We start from the raw sequence: 17,395 nt of genomic DNA on the forward strand, positions 1-17,395 counted from the left end.
ACTTGTTAACCACATTTTTACTCCTGAACTTACTTAGGCTTGCCATAACAAAGGGTTTGAATACTTATTGACTCAAGACATTTCAGCTTTTAATTTTAAATTGATTTGTAAACATTTTAAACATCATTCCACTTTGACATTATAGGGATTTGTGTGTAGGCCAGTGACAAAAACATCTACATTTTATCCATTTTAAATTCAGGCTGTAACAACAACATTTGGAAAACGTCAAGGGGTGTGAATACTTTCTGAATGCACTGTAAATGGGTGGACAGGCTGGTATAGATACCTCACACAACATTATGAATAGGAGCAGGAGTAACCAACCCTAATCTTCCAATCTGTTATACTTGTTTTGTCTTGTCCTATCAAATCTATATATTTCTCTCTTTCTCTTTCTCTTTCTCTCTCTCTATATATATATATGAGTGATGGTGGTCAGGAGGAAATATTTATTGATATTTCCTGAATATTAATACTACCATCCATCGATCTTCCTCCTGCCACGTTTATCCCCCTAATTCCTGAAAGTCCCCTGCATGCCAAACTTAAGGCATATCAATGGCCTGACAGGGCGAGCCACAGCCTTGGTTTGATTAGAGACTCGCTGCTCCCCCTCCCCGACAAGAGCATGAGCCAGTTTTTATAAAAGGACATCATGCGCCACCTGGTGGCTAAATGAAGCACGGCGGGTAAAGAAAACAGCAGTCACACAGTTGAAATGGCTGTAATGTGATTACCCAGCTCATTATGCGTCTGTGATTGCTTTTCCACAAAAGCGTTTCTTTTTCCTCAAAGTCTGTGGATCCGGCTCTCAGACAGCGTGCCAAATACATTTCTCAATCCATTAAACCTCATTATGGGGCTGTGCTTATGCCATTGCCCTACATTTTAATTGAAAGTAGTCAGATGTGAAATTGGGATTATTGAAAGAATTGGAAGTGGGATTGTATAGTGGGATTGTATAGTGGGATTGTATAGTGGGATTGTATAGTGGGATTGTATAGTGGGATTGTATAGTGGGATTGTATAGGTCAACTTTTTTTCAGACTGGAATTTTCCTTACAATTTAAGGAGAATATCAGTGTACGACCTGCATAGTCAGAAAATAGACCCTTAGGGCCAAAGTGTTTCAGACCGTTGCATGAGTCTCTCCTTTTTACCTTTCTCCCTATTGATTGTGCTATCCTCTCCCCTCTCCTCCTCACTCCCTCTCCTCCTCCTCTCCTCCTCACTCCCTCTCTCCCTCTCCTCCTCTCCCCTCCTATTTCCCTCTTGCCCTCTCCTCCTCTCTCCCTCTCCTCCTCCTCTCCTCCTCTCTCCCTCTCCTCCTCTCCCCTCCTATTTCCCTCTTGCCCTCTCCTCCTCTCTCCCTCTCCTCCTCTGTCCCTCTGTCTGTACTGTATGTCTCCTCCCCCCTCAACCCTCCTTTCCCCTCTGCATTTGTCTGACCCTGTTGCCTCTCTCCTCTCTGTTGTCCTAACTCCTCCCTGATGTCCTGTCTGTCCATATCATCCATCCATCTGTCCCTCCCTCTGTCTTTGTCTGGCTGTCCATCTGTCCAACCAGATGTACCCAGCCCTACAGATCTCCCATGTGGAGGAGTCCTCCAGCCCTGTCACCATCCCAGCCTGGTGTAAGAAGGGCTGGGGCCACTGCCAGACACGCCCCTTCATCGTCATGCCCTACCGCTGCCAGGGTAAGAACAACACGTCTGCAATGTCTGCACCCTCAGCAGCATCATCATCATCATCCTTCAAATCTTCAGCATATCCCTACACAAACCTCACTCAAAACATTGCACAACTTCCCTATGATCACCCACCCCATATCAGAGGGTAACTTTATTATATTAATAAGTAACATCATGTCATCATTATGTTTAATACAAAGCATGTCATTTCAGTTATATGGTTAAGTAGCGTTCAAATTCAGCCCCGGGGAAGTAATAATAGAAACGGACATTGTATGTCTAATTGTTCATATGAATGGATTCCATTGTCAAGGCTTTGTCAGGTGGTGGAAAGGTCTTTCAGTCTGTGTTGAATTTTAACCCACTTGTCCCCACATATTTCCAAACATGCCACTATGCACATCTTATACCATTAGTAATCCAAATTGCTTAAAAAAATTATAGTAATGGAAAGTATGTACAAATAATTGTGAGCGCTAGGAACATACAGTGCTCTGCCTATAATAAAATGAACAGACATTTGCCCCAATCTCTACTGTATTGGTCATAATCATCTCCCCCGTTTCTTGGAGGCCCGGGGAGGTGATGTAGGTTGTAGTTTTTATAATTCACCTTCATCATGCTGGTCGTCCTGATAGTTAGTTCCCTTTGATCACACTCACATTTCCTCTCTCAGCTAATTTACCTACACACCTCAATCCAATTACCCACACACCCCATCCCTCTAACCCTAACACCCACATGCCAATACCCTAATACTGATACAATCAAGTACTGATACACCTATATCCTATCCCTGAATTATACACCCATATCCTATCCCTGAATTATACACCCATATCCTAGCCCTGTTGTATTCAGCGCATGTGACACATTTTTTTAAATTGTTTTTATTTTATCTTTATTTAACTAGGCAAGTCAGTTAAGAACAAATTATTATTTTCAATGACAGCCTTGGAACAGTGGGTTAACTGCCTGTTCAGGGGCAGAACAACAGATTTTTACCTTGTCAGCTCGGGATTCGATCTTGCAACCTTTCGGTTACTATTCCAAGCTCTAACCACTAGGCTACCTGCCGCCCCTAATAAAATTGTATTTTTAATCATACTCGACACCTTCATAATGCATAATATATTGCTTATTTGTTAATAAATACAACTTTAACTTCTCTAGAGAATGTGAAGTACAAAAGTTATTATTTTCACCATTGTTAACGATGGAATCAAATTACTTAAATTAAAATCTGAAATTAAGCATATTTCAAATTTTTCTGTCCTTGACTGACTGCCTGCAGCTATTGAAAGTAGAACTGCAGGCAGCAGCACACCATTGTGTTCTGGATCAATCTCCACTCCCCTCCTCAGCACAGACAGTGCAGAGGCACTGTAATGAGTTGGCATTATATTATTATACTGAACCTTTCTAGTTCAAGTCTCTCGCTCTCTGGTTTATGGATGTTTATCAATGTTTTTTTATCAATTAAAAAATGTTACAACCAAGGCAAGTATTAAAATATTCTCCCTCATTCCATTTCCCTCCTCTCTCTCTCTCTCTCGCTCTGCAGTGGGTGAGTATGTGAGTGAAGCCCTGTTGGTTCCAGACCGATGCCGTTTCCTGCACCAGGAGCAGATGGATGCCTGTGAGAGCTACGTCTACTGGCACAACATAGCCAAGGAGGTGCGGGCGGAGCGACATTGTATTAGCTAAGATTATATTAGAGTTAATGAAATTTCAATGAATTTCTTAAGTTTTAATTGGGTTTTAACACCACTAGGACTCTTTATTGAGAGTTAGCATAGAGACATTAAACTTGGACTTGGACTAATTGAGTCAATAACTAAACTGCAATGTAGACTACAGTAAAAGACTGGGGCTGGAAGCTAACTGTACCCAGCTGGGTGTAGTGTAACATACAGTACCATACTGTATCAGCAGAGCGAGCAGCTAGAGGAGTTTAATATAGGCCAGGGAGGTGAGGCCGTTTATTGGAGTCCAGGGAGGTGAGGCCGTTTATTGGAGTCCAGGGAGGTGAGGCCGTTTATTGGAGGCCGGGGAGGTGAGGCCGTTTATTGGAGGCCGGGGAGGTGAGGCCGATTATTGGAGGCCGGGGAGGTGAGGCCGTTTATTGGAGGCCGGGGAGGTGAGGCCGTTTATTGGAGGCCGGGGAGGTGAGGCCGTTTATTGGAGGCCGGGGAGGTGAGGCCGTTTATTGGAGGCCGGGGAGGTGAGGCCGTTTATTGGAGGCCGGGGAGGTGAGGCCGTTTATTGGAGGCCGGGGAGGTGAGGCCGTTTTGGAGGCCGGGGAGGTGAGGCCGTTTTTTGGAGGCCGGGAGGTGAGGCCGTTTATTGGAGGCCGGGGAGGTGAGGCCGTTTATTGGAGGCCGGGGAGGTGAGGCCGTTTATTGGAGGCCGGGGAGGTGAGGCCGTTTATGGAGGCCGGGGAGGTGAGGCCGTTTATTGGAGGCCGGGGAGGTGAGGCCGTTTATTGGAGGCCGGGGAGGTGAGGCCGTTTATTGGAGGCCGGGGAGGTGAGGCCGTTTATTGGAGGCCGGGGAGGTGAGGCCGTTTATTGGAGGCCGGGGAGGTGAGGCCGTTTATTGGAGGCCGGGGAGGTGAGGCCGTTTATTGGAGGCCGGGGAGGTGATGTAGGTTGTAGTTTTTATAATTCACCTTCATCATGCTGGTCGTGTTCTATTCCTCCTGCTAGTTAATTCCCTTTGATCACACTCACATTTCCTCTCTTTTTCTATACACCCCTGATCTCTCTCTAGTTCACCTTGGTCTTTCCCAATCTTGATCCATGTTTAACAGATTTCGCTCATCCTTTCTGTTTCAGGCCTGCACAGCAGACGGTCTGGAGCTGCATAGTTATGGGATGCTGTTGCCGTGTGGCGAACGTTTCCGTGGGGTGGAGTATGTGTGCTGCCCGGGGAGGGGCGGGTCCAGTGGCAGAGGGGAGACGGAGGGAGGGGATGTTCTCCCAGCAGGACCCCAGGCCCTCACCCCTCAGGTCAAAGTCAACACAGGGTGAGTCCCATTACCCCTGCTGTCTGTGGTGATGATGATGATGGGGAGATGATGATGATCATAATGTTTGACCTTGTACCCCATTCCCAGAGTCAAAGTGACAACACCCTCCCCAAGCCCCTCTCCTGACACCGATGTGGATGAGGCAGACATGGAGGAGGAAGACGATGAGATGGTGGAAGAGAATGAGCAGGTGATGGATGAGGAAGAGGAGGAGGCAGTAGAGGATGATGAGGAGGAGGAGGAAGAGGAGGAGGAGGAGCAGCAGCAGCAGGAGGTTGCAGAAGCAGCAGCAGTGAAAGACCCAGAGGAGTATGAGTACTCCATTGACTCTGGCCCCTACCAGGCTTCTGACTACACAGACTCCTTCTACTATGAGAAAGGCCAGGGTCAGACTGGTCGCAACCCCTCCACATCCCCACCCCAGACCAGGGGAGACAGCCGTGAGTAACCATCTACCTTCTATCACACAGTTACATCTTCGCCCTGTCCAGAAACAATTCTTAGCCCCTACTTACCACCTCTCAACTAGATCTGAGAGGATTTCATGGGCATAAGCTTTATTGGAATACCACTTTGCCCTCGATGGAATTTTATCCATATTGTCTATATTCTTACCTACAAAAGTGGAGAAGTGGGGTATTAAGTAGTGTCTAGGTTTTGTGTCTAGTCTGGACCTTTCTCTCTAAAGGCCAGTCTCAGTGAGGGAATGGACTGTAGTTGCTACCCTTAGTGTTTAACAGGGCAGTAAAAAGACTGGGTAAATGCTGATATCACTCTCCCATCTCCCACTTACTCTTACTTACTGGGGAATGAACTGTAGTTCCCAGTTAGCATCTCCAATACTTTCTCTCACGCTATCTTTGTAATAGACTAAGGATGATTACACATACGCATGCATGCAAGGGCATACACACTCATGCATGCGCACGCACACACTCACCATGCCTATCTGTCTGGCTGGATATAGGAGATGGGAGTGGCTGGCTGATGTATTTACAGCACTACACATCTCCAAATCAATAATGCTGACTGTTCACCCTACTATCTGGATCAATGGCTGTCTGGCTCTCTCTCCGGGTAATGGCGATGATTGGGATATCTTTCGGTCTCCCTCATCTCCCCCCTCTTCCATCTTCCCCCTGTCTTTCTTTCTGCTGCACTGCCTGTATCTCTGTCTCGCTCTCTTCTCCTTTGTTTTCCAAACTTTATTCTCCCTCCTCTCATTGCCCTCCTCTCCTTACCCCCTCTCCTCCTTCTCCTCTGCAGTACCCACCCCTCGCCCCACAGATGGTGTGGATGTTTACTTCGAGATGCCAGGGGACGACAGTGAACACGCCAACTTCCTGCGTGCCAAGATGGACCTGGAGGAGCGTCGAATGAAACGTATCAATGAGGTAAGGTGGACAGGGAGGCGGGTTTGGACAGGTAATGAACCAATAAGAAGAGGCCAGGCCTGCTGTGCTGTTTCCATATCTGTGATCTCCTACAGAACCCACTGTTGACAGTCGGGGGCAAATTGCTCTGGGACCTGAAATGAGGTCTTCATGCAATATTAATATATTGGGAGAATCACAATTGAATACTCTTTGTGTCCTCTCTCCTACTCTCCTTCTCAAAACCCATTGGAGGAGAAGGTGGGGGGGGGGGGGGATGCTGGCTTTCTCATCCAATCGGTTTTGAGAAGGTGAGGAGAGAGGATGCGAGGAGTATGCAATTGAGATTGTCCCACTGTTCAAGTGAACCAAGCCAAGTGGATACCCATAAACAGACAGACTTTCTTAGTAGCTGTAGATTGAGGCGGATATGGAGCATTTTAAACATCAGAATGGTCCTTAGTGGATTCCTGTCTGCGGAAATCTGTTTGTGTGTGAAGGACGTTAACGCATCTTGCCTTTTCAGATCATGAAGGAATGGGCTGAGGCTGACAACCAATCCAAGAACCTGCCCAAGTCTGACCGCCAGGCCCTTAATGAGGTAAGAAGATGAAATAGGAAGAGGAGGGGATGGAAGAAAGGAGAAGGGGATTAAAGAAGGAAGAAAAGATGGGAGACGGACACTCATACACCTATTAACACAACATTGATCCCCCTCTCCTCTCCCCCCAGCATTTCCAGTCTGTGTTGCAGACTCTGGAGGAGCAGGTGGCAGGGGAGAGACAGAGGCTGGTGGAGACCCACCTGGCTCGCGTGGTGGCCACCCTCAACAACAACCGCAGACTGGCCTTGGAGAGCTACCTGACCGCCGTGCAGGCCGAGCCCCCACAGGTCCGCAGACAGCAGGGGCAGCAGGGATATCTACATTTTCTTAGGCAGAGAACATGACTGTACAGCTACTGCAACGCTGCTGGGTTTTTCACGCTCAACAATTTCCTGTGTGTATCAAGAATGGTCCACCACCCAAAGGACATCCAGACAACTTGACACAACTGTGGGAAGCATTGGAGTCAACATGGGGCAGCATCCCTGTGGAATGTTTTTGACACCTTGTAGAGTCCATGCCCTGAATTGAGGCTGTTCTGAGGGCAATGGGAGGGGTGGACTGTAGTGTGTTGTTCATTTCTTCCACACCTTCTCCACCCGCTACATTCTCTGACTATAATATCCCTCTCCTCTCAACAGCCGGAGCGGGTGCTGCAGTCTCTGAAGCGATACATGGCAGCAGAGCAGAAGGACCGCAGACACACTCTGAGACACTACCAGCACATTGAGGCCGTCGACCCCCAGAAGGCTGAGCAGATGAAGTTCCAGGTGTGAAATGAAAATATACCGGAATATACTAGGATGAAAAGATACTGTACCTCTTCCTTAAGCAGTGATGCTGCTTAGTGAAAAATTGATGCTCATGAAATAACTCTTAAAGGGGCAATCAGCTGTTGAAACAATAAATAAAAAAGTGTATCCCCGTCCCTGTTTCGGTAAAAAGCTGAGGGATCGGCTGGAGATATGTAACCACTCTCAAGTTCATAGACAGAGCTATGGATACTGTGACTGACCATTCATGATATCAAGTATGTTTTTGAGGCTATTGGAGTAACACAAGCTTATAGGTTGGGTTCTTATGGGGGTACCACAGTTGAACTAAGCTCATGGGGCATTTATAAATTATATTTGTCAATAATCAATGGGTACATATCATGTATATGTCCAAAAATGCATGTAGCAACTGCAGATTGTAACTGCAGATTGTAACTGCAGATTGTAACTGCAGATTGTAACTGCAGATTGTAACTGCAGATTGTAACTGCAGATTGTAACTGCAGATTGTAACTGCAGATTGTAACTGCAGATTGTAACTGCAGATTGTAACTGCAGATTGTAACTGCAGATTGTAACTGCAGATTGTAACTGCAGATTGTAACTGCAGATTGTAACTGCAGATTGTAACTGCAGATTGTAACTGCAGATTGTAACTGCAGATTGTAACTGCAGATGGTAACTGCAGATTGCCCCTTTACCAACATGATCAAAACTGATGTCATAATCCTCCTTAACAGCAAAACTCATTTTCACTTGTAAATGTCAATACATTAAACCAACACATGACTCTTTCAGACTCTGTGTGGGCTTTGTCTTGTAATGAACCTAACCAGCATTGATCTCTTGGGGTTGTAGGTCTACACCCACCTCCATGTGATTGAGGAGAGGATGAACCAGAGCTTGGCATTACTCTACAAGGTCCCTGCATTGGCTGAGGAGCTGCACGATGATATCCGTACGCTACACTCCTCTCTACTCTCCATGTAGACCAGGATGTGGGGTTACTGCCCTTGTCCTAATATTCATGTTTTAGTTCATTCATAAGACATTTAGAAAGAGATAAGCTGCCATTTATCATGATGTCTTTTGTAAAGTTCCAAAAACACATTATCTAATTAGTAGGTTATTATTATCTTGTAATGTCTCTAGGGAACTGTCATACAGAAAATAAAGGATTGCTGTATATATATGGTGTAAATATGTTTTACCGTAAATACATTATACTGTACTGTATATCAAGCTGGGTAGCACTTTAGTTTATTGTATTTCTCTAAACACCTTTCCTGTGTTTAAAACCTGCTTGTTTCTCCCTCCCTCCCTGTAGAGGAGCTGGTGAAGGCGGAGCGAGGAGACATCAGTGAGCTCATGACCACTTCCTTCTCTGAGACACGCACCACCGAGGAGCTACTTCCTGCTGAGAGTGAGGAGGAGAAGGATGACGAGGAGGAGGAGGAGAGAGCCTTCCAGAACAGGCCCTACCCACCCCGCATTGGTACGGACACACCCTCATGAATGCACGCATACACACAAAATGTTTCCTCTTCAAATAGTTCAGGAATTAATTCATTTATTTGAATACAAGCAGTAGTTATAGCATCCTGTTACAATGTGCTTTTTGCTGGCATGCGGGTAAGTAGCTTGATAGCTAAAAGTCACACCACAGATAAAAGGCTACCAGTATATTTAAAATATATATATTACTTGGTCACGCGTTCTGCTTGAGCTAGCTATTAACATTTGTACTTTTGTCTATTGTCTATGTCCTGTCAAGACCCACAGCCCAACACTAAGAAAGGTGAGTTAAAGGGAAGGGACATGAAGTGTGATATTTGTCTGCCAAAATGTCATTTTTAAAGAAAGAAAAAGTTGAAGTTGATCATGGCTGAATCTGTGTTTTCTGCCTCTGCACTCAGCCTCTACAGACGAATATGACTATGCCACATCTGAGAGAAGCCCCACATATGAATATGAGGAGAAAGTGAGAAACATCTATTTTTTTTATTGCAAATATACACGTCACTTTACAGACATGGCATCCTACTTGCACTTGTGTTTACAGCACAGCCAAGAGATACGCTGACACACATTATGTCAATCATCTCTCCCTCATCCCTTGTGTTTACAGCACAGCCAAGAGATACGCCGACACACATTATGTCAATCATCTCTCCCTCATCCCTTGTGTTTACAGCACAGCCAAGAGATACGCCGACACACATTATGTCAATCATCTCTCCCTCATCCCTTGTGTTTACAGCACAGCCAAGAGATACGCCGACACACATTATGTCAATCATCTCTCCCTCATCCCTTGTGTTTACAGCACAGCCAAGAGATACGCCGACACACATTATGTCAATCATCTCTCCCTCATCCCTTGTGTTTACAGCACAGCCAAGAGATACGCCGACACACATTATGTCAATCATCTCTCCCTCATCCCTTGTGTTTACAGCACAGCCAAGAGATACGCCGACACACATTATGTCAATCATCTCTCCCTCATCCCTTGTGTTTACAGCACAGCCAAGAGATACGCCGACACACATTATGTCAATCATCTCTCCCTCATCCCTTGTGTTTACAGCACAGCCAAGAGATACGCCGACACACATTATGTCAATCATCTCTCCCTCATCCCTTGTGTTTACAGCACAGCCAAGAGATACGCCGACACACATTATGTCAATCATCTCTCCCTCATCCCTTGTGTTTACAGCACAGACAAGAGATACGCTGACACACATTATGTCAATCATCTCTCCCTCATCCCTTGTGTTTACAGCACAGACAAGAGATACGCTGACACACATTATGTCAATCATCTCTCCCTCATCCCTTGTGTTTACAGCACAGCCAAGAGATACGCCGACACACATTATGTCAATCATCTCTCCCTCATCCCTTGTGTTTACAGCACAGCCAAGAGATACGCCGACACACATTATGTCAATCATCTCTCCCTCATCCCTTGTGTTTACAGCACAGCCAAGAGATACGCCGACACACATTATGTCAATCATCTCTCCCTCATCCCTTGTGTTTACAGCACAGACAAGAGATACGCCGACACACATTATGTCAATCATCTCTCCCTCATCCCTTGTGTTTACAGCACAGCCAAGAGATACGCCGACACACATTATGTCAATCATCTCTCCCTCATCCCTACCCACTTTAAATCTCACCCCCTCGTCTGTATATGGAAAAATGGCTTGCGTCGCACTGCAGCCTCCACATGATAGACTGCTACATTTTTACTCACTTACTATAACATCCTCCCACAGCAGGAAGTCAACTCCCATAGATATGTAGTTAATGTGTTCTATTTAATTCTGTGGTACTTCCTCTGTAATGACCTATTAAATAACCCCCTCTCTCTCTCTCTCTCTCTCTCTCTCTCTCTCTCTTGCTCTCACTCTCTAGATTAACACCTCTGTGGAGCTCAAGCAGGTGGTCTACAAGTCTCCTGAGATCCAGACCGATGAACTGGTGAGTCTGCTACCTAGATAAGTGTCTGAATGGGCTGGGCGGACCTGTCCCCTCTTGTGGTATTGTAAGTCATTCCCATGATGATATCAACCTCTAATTTCTCCATCTTCCCTTCTTTGTGCCTTCTCTTCCCTTTTTCTGTTTCTGTCCTTAGCAACCAGATGCCCTGGAGACGTTCAACCGCGGGGCCATGGTGGGGTTGCTGGTGGTTGCCGTGGCCATCGCCATGGTGATGGTGATTAGTCTGTTGCTGGTGCGCAGGAAGCCGTATGGCACCATCAGCCACGGCATCGTGGAGGTAGGAGGCAGGGAATCCGACAGAACCTTGACACTTTGATGCTTTCAGTAGATCTCGTTATTGCGCATCAAATGCTTACTTACAGGCTCTAACCAATTGTGTGTGTGTGTGTGTGTGTGTGTGTGTGTGTGTGTGTGTGTGTGTGTGTGTGTGTGTGTGTGTGTGTGTGTGTGTGTGTGTGTGTGTGTGTGTGTGTGTGTGTGTGTGTGTGTGTGTGTGTGTGTGTGTGTGTAAATAAAACAACAGCAAAAATACATTTGAAAATAAGAGTAGCAAGGCTTCATACAGACACCAGTTAGGCCGGCTTATTGAGGTAGTATGTTCATGTCGGTATGGTTAAAGTGACTATGCATATATGATGAACAGAGAGTAGCAGTAGCGTAAAAAGAGGGGTTGGTGGGACACAATGCAGATAGACTAGTTAGCCAATGTGTGGGAGCACTGGTTGGTCGGGCCAATTGAGGTAGTATGTACATGAATGTATGGTTAAAGTGACTATGCATATAAGAAACAGAGAGAAGTAGCAGCGTAAAAGAGGGGTTGGGGGGGGCACACAATGCAAATAGTCCGGGTAAACATTGGTAAAAACTGTTGAAGCCTTTTTGTCCTAGACTTGGCACTCCGGTACCACTTGCCATGCGGTAGTAGAGAGAACAGTCTATGACTGGGGTGGCTGGCGTCTTTGACAATTTTTAGGGCCTTCCTCTGACACCGCCTGGTGTAGAGGTCCTGGATGGCAGGCAGCTTTGTGTGGGTTTAAATATTGTTTTGACTTCTCTGACCAAGGCTTCATCCGATCTCAATGCCATAAACCTTCTTCCTTGATCATCCATCATGATCATCATCCCTTCCAGTTCCATTATTCTCACAATTTGTTGATTCGTTTTTTGTTTGTACAGCTTTTAGCTGCTTTTTAACTAAACTAAAACTAAACACAATCAATCAAATGTATTTTATAAAACCTTTTGTTACATCCGCAGTTGTCACAGTGCTTTACAGATGCCCAGCCTAAAACCCCAGAGAGAAAGCAATGCAGATGTGGAAGCCTAGACGCTAGGAAAAGTTCCCTAAAAAGCATAAACCTACTATAGGATGAAACCTAGAGCGAGATCAGGCTCTGAGGGGTGGCCAGCCCTCTTCTGGCTGTCCAGGGTGGAGATGCATGTGGCCATTAAGGCCAGATCATTTTTGTTCATAGATGACCAGCAGGTTCAAATCATAACCATGGTGGCTATAGAGGGCGCAAAAGAGCAAGATCTCAGGAGTAAATGTCAGTTGGCTTGTCGTAGGCAGGTATTCAAAGTCTCTCCCTGCAGCGGCAGGTAGGAGAGGCACTTTATGCTTATAGCACAATACAGTGTCTCCTACTTCCTGCTGATAGCACTTCCTTATACCGTAGCATTGTACTGTATCTGTATCAGTATGACATTTGACCCTCCGTGTCTCATAGCAGGTTGACCCCATGCTGACCCCAGAGGAGCGCCAACTAAACAAGATGCAGAACCACGGCTACGAAAACCCCACCTACAAATTCTTTGAGCAAATGAACTGAGGCGGTGGGTGTGGCCTCCCGGTCATGCCCAATCACACGAGGCGCTCCCTTTCCTTGCTTCCCATCCTAGGGGCAGTCCCAGTCACACCCCCTATGATGTATTAAGATGTATCATTACGACCAACACTTTAATGTAACTTAACAAGCAAATAGGGGGTATATGCCCCAAACCTCTGACCAACCATGTCCCCACATCAGTTTTGGAATGTAAACCAGTAACAGAGATGTATTACCAGCTGATCCTTCCTCTTACTCTTCTGGTCTAGAATAAAGGGGTGGACATTAATGCCACAGTGAAACAATAATCTCCTTTGGAGAGATTCACTCCAGTCTACTTGGATAGGAATACCATTGGAATGGCTTGAGTTGACCCCCTTATTCTTAATAAAATGGATTGGTATTTGTCAGAAACTGACTCAATGTTGAACACTGCATTTTGTTTTGTGTGTATGTCATCTGTTTATTCTTTATTGGATTGTGTTATAGCTCTGATTCATTATATTCCAGTTCAGATAAATGGTGTAAAATGTGAACAAACAATATAGTATAGCTGATCTAAAACTCCACACGAACTGGTTCTCTATCTAAAGCTACAATGACTCTGACATGATGACCACCAAACCAGCCCCACCTCCATGAGTCAATGAAGGACATCTTCTTTCAAAGGCAGGCACCGTTGTAAAGGTTAAGCGGAGATGAGGAGGTTGGGAATGTGAGGTGTTGAAGCTTGATTGACTTAGTTGTTACTTAGGTATTACTTACACCAACATATATTATCAATCCATAGTAAAAATGGGTTGGTGGTCTTTTGATGTTCAGCCCAACCTCATCCTTCAGTCTGTGACATCTGACACAATCAGCACCCAGAGCCTATTCCATGTCATGTGAACTATATAATTGAACTAATGTACCAAATGTACCATTTAAGTTAAGTGAATGACTGCTACCTAAAAAAATTGTAACAAAGTAATGAAAAGTCCATTATTTTAATGAAAGCATGCAGATTTGGTGTATGATGCTACAGTCTTTGTGTTGTTCCTGTTCTTTGCTTTTGATAAGATGGAAATGTAATATCTTTAGAAAAAAATATGACTTCAAAGTAGACATTTCTAGAATGAATTTGCATCAGTGTAATGGAATAATAACAAAAAAGAAGAATACCTTGTGCTGTTCAGAGAGAGAACATTTTCCTAACATGGCTGATTGAAAACGGACTGTTGTAAAAACCAGCACAAGATGACACAATTAACTTCTGACTGAATGTATTTTAGGTAGACGTTGAGACTCCATTTCCTCTTCGATAGTGCATCACTCCCCTAGTAGAATCCCAAGGACAACCTGTAATCAGTAGACAAGCTACATGTCCGAAACCTTCCTCATTATCTCACTGTAGTTTAACACTGAATGTCTCTTTTCACTATTTGCAGGTTTGAATGAGAACAGTGGGATGTCAATCATTGTTGTGGTGCAATGGACTTCAGCATTATGGAACATAGTGATGTTGGCAAACATGGTGATTTTGGGTAACAGTTGCATGTAAAGGAGGTATGCCGAGGACTGGACTATTGCTCAGATTGGGTGGGACCACAATATTTGCTCTAGCACACCTTAGTGAGTTATTTTCAGTTTATTGCTTCAAATTCAAGTTGAATCTTTATTAGGGACATAGCAGGTTTCAGGCAGGATGAACATATAGACGCTGTATATAAACCAGTTGAATGTTAGTCCACTAGGGAGATGTCGCATCTCACTGATGCATCTGTCACAGTTATTATGATCAATATCATGCACTGTATATAGATAATAAGGGATTGTCCCCTTTTCAATGGCTGATTGTTGACCTCTTGGATGGCTTTTATATTTAATTTATTTTCCACTACATGATTTTGTTACCAGAGAGAGTTCTTCGTGTTGGATGGTTACATACACAATAGGAGGTTTCTTCATAATCAACAGTGTCAACTGCAACTACTGTTGGCCTACTGTACTACAGATGATCCTAACCAAAACCAATCATCTTTCACTACTCTCAGAATTCTGAAAATGTTACTTTTTAAAACACCACCAGTCCTGAAACATCCTGAGAGGTTCATAATTTATTTGTAACTCATGGCGAGGTTGTTCTGCTGTGTACTCCATGAAACCACTGGTGACACAAGGGAGTAAATTATTGATCACATCAGAGGAGAGATGTGGCTGACTCACCCTCAAACCATTCTGTTTCTTTATTCAAACACTACTTTGAATATGGGGAAGATGAGTTCAAATACTTGACCTCAGAGATTTGAATTTTCCATGTATTGCTTTTGGATTGTGGGAATCACAGGTTGTGGTTACTGCATCAAGATAATTAGAGAGCTGAGGTAGTCTTTGTATAATTTGTACAGCTCTGTTTCGTGAAAAACGTATGTTCACAGTTTAAGTCAGTTGAACCTTGTATCGATACTACTGAAACCATAGAAGAGAACAAACTTGCCTATGTTTCCCCAAAGACTCAAGGTTTTCCTACCAGCATTTAGCAGATGTAGAATGGTGTATACTGTAGTGACTGAACACACATTTGTATGTCCTCTCTTGATTAAGATACTTCTATGTTGGCCTTCCTCCCCTCCCCAGCCAATGAAAATGTAAACAATTATATGGAGAGTTTAATTGCTGCATTATTGCCTTTTACAATGCTGTGTTTTGGATGTAATTATGTATTTTTATTTCTAATAATCAATTGGATTGAGGGTCATGTTTTCTCACTGTATGAAAAATGTAGTAGCTTGTATAAGAAAACCTCTTTAGGGTGCCTATAGGTAATGTGATGTCTAACAGTTCAGATACAGTGGACATACTCTGTCAGTAAGTCTATAACTAAATTGTCCATGGTGTGGCGCCAAGCACAACTGTGAACAAATGATTGCTCTTTGTCAGACACAGATACTGGCTGTATATAATGTGAACTCCCACCATTTTGACTATACTCTGATTGGAATGATACTGATGACATCACTGAGGGAGCTGATCTTCAAATCCCTTCAGAACTTGACCAAACACATGCTTTGCTCTAGAAGAGGTCAGACAACTGACTAATTTGACCAATTGTCCCTGAGCTATGTTGAGTGTAATTCATGTGCAAGAAATCTGAGCAATGGAGATCTGATTAAGCTAATTAAAACTGTAATAAAATTTGAAATAACCCACAAAACACTGTTTCTTGAATCACTGTACTTCACCTCTGAGCACAGGATGGGATAGTTGACTTGATTTTATAATATCAGCCAGCATGGGGTCACCAAGAGAGACGCCTGTGTTCTGTCACAGCTATAACCAGAGAGATATTCTCTGGTTCTAATAACACATTAATAAACACACCACCCACAGGAAAGTGGAGTGTTGTAAAGCATGGCTTATGTTGTGTGGCTGGGTGTAGCCTAATGTATGATCTAGATTGGTGAAGGTATCTATACTGTGTGCAACACTATAAACAGTGTGCTGCCATATTTGGGATTTGAGGTCTTGAGATTGAAACCCACCTTCATATCTGTACAAAACATAGCCAACATAGATAGTTAAGGGAATAAAACCTCAAGTGTTCTGCAATGGTGTTTATGCATTTTTATGTCCGAACAGGGAGTTTAACACTTTCACACATCACCTATTTAGATTCAATAGAACATGAAGCACAATGACATCCTGTTCTTTCACCTCAAAATGTCCATTCCAGTATTTAAACATCACAGACTGTAACTCAGTATATGCAAGAGCAGGAAGTCAACATGGTTATGGTTTGTTCTAGGCCAAATGACAACCCTCGGCAGCAATACTGTCTTAAACACCATAGACAATGGTTTTGCTTGTCTACTAAGTCAAATTCACTTGCTCCAATTGAATGAGTGGAATTGCTTTCTGTTTTTATCATTTTTAAAAATGTAATAGCTTCAACAGGCTCAGCACATGTTATTTGGTTGGAACGTTATTAGGCATTAATTATGACTTTTGGACTGGTCGATCTCCAATGAATTGCTATTCGATCGTCAAAAATGTCAAAAAAACAAAAAAAAGAAAAGCATCGAACGTTCAGCAAAGTTGATGCCGGTATATTTCAAAACTTTAAAAACCATGACAAGAGGGAAAGCCAACAAATACATCAAAGAGCTGTTGTTTTTGAGTAAGTTCATGTTTAAGTTGTTAGTCAGCAATGTCAAGACTTTGTTTAACACTTTTATATGCCATAAAATGCACGTGCCGCTGCATGAATTAATATTGGAAAGTGCTTCCGATAAGCTTGCGTGGGTATTATTAGCGGCTTGTGTCTTTTTTAATATCAAGGAATATTTATTTTTCTCTGGTCATAGGAGTAACAACATGAATTGGTGCATATGAGGCAGAAATAATTCAGTGCGATTTGAGTTTCCCCATCAGTTGGAAGACGATGTCCCCACAGATAGAACAATGAGAGAGTTTAGCAATAAACTTTGGTATACCCTTTTCTCACGTAATGTTTCCACAACTTTCGTATTCGCCCGACGAAGGTCCTCGCCCATTTATTTTTAACGGGAGCATGCTGAGCAATGCGCAGCACGAAC

The 17,395-nt window shown here is 43.9% G+C and overlaps 1 protein-coding gene across 2 annotated transcripts in view; it reads left to right on the forward strand.

The window, feature by feature from the left end:
• The window catches only part of LOC135520473 (amyloid beta precursor like protein 1-like), a 56,425-nt gene extending 40,411 nt beyond the window's left edge, over positions 1–16,014 (forward strand). Inside the window, exons 3-17 of one of the 2 annotated variants that reach the window (XM_064946067.1) lie at positions 1,570–1,699; positions 3,258–3,370; positions 4,530–4,720; positions 4,811–5,163; positions 5,990–6,117; positions 6,623–6,697; positions 6,829–6,987; positions 7,342–7,470; positions 8,335–8,434; positions 8,804–8,971; positions 9,251–9,274; positions 9,393–9,457; positions 10,906–10,971; positions 11,126–11,269; positions 12,720–16,014. In XM_064946067.1, the coding sequence (XP_064802139.1) occupies positions 1,570–1,699; positions 3,258–3,370; positions 4,530–4,720; positions 4,811–5,163; positions 5,990–6,117; positions 6,623–6,697; positions 6,829–6,987; positions 7,342–7,470; positions 8,335–8,434; positions 8,804–8,971; positions 9,251–9,274; positions 9,393–9,457; positions 10,906–10,971; positions 11,126–11,269; positions 12,720–12,821 (1,947 nt within the window). In that variant the 3' untranslated portion in view covers positions 12,822–16,014. The remainder of the gene's footprint in view (positions 1–1,569; positions 1,700–3,257; positions 3,371–4,529; positions 4,721–4,810; positions 5,164–5,989; positions 6,118–6,622; positions 6,698–6,828; positions 6,988–7,341; positions 7,471–8,334; positions 8,435–8,803; positions 8,972–9,250; positions 9,275–9,392; positions 9,458–10,905; positions 10,972–11,125; positions 11,270–12,719) is intronic. The other variant, XM_064946068.1, reaches the window with a different exon arrangement.
• The last annotated feature ends 1,381 nt before the right edge of the window (positions 16,015–17,395 follow it).

The sequence above is a fragment of the Oncorhynchus masou genome, chromosome 29 (assembly GCF_036934945.1).
Source record: "Oncorhynchus masou masou isolate Uvic2021 chromosome 29, UVic_Omas_1.1, whole genome shotgun sequence".
Classification (NCBI taxonomy): domain Eukaryota; kingdom Metazoa; phylum Chordata; class Actinopteri; order Salmoniformes; family Salmonidae; genus Oncorhynchus; species Oncorhynchus masou.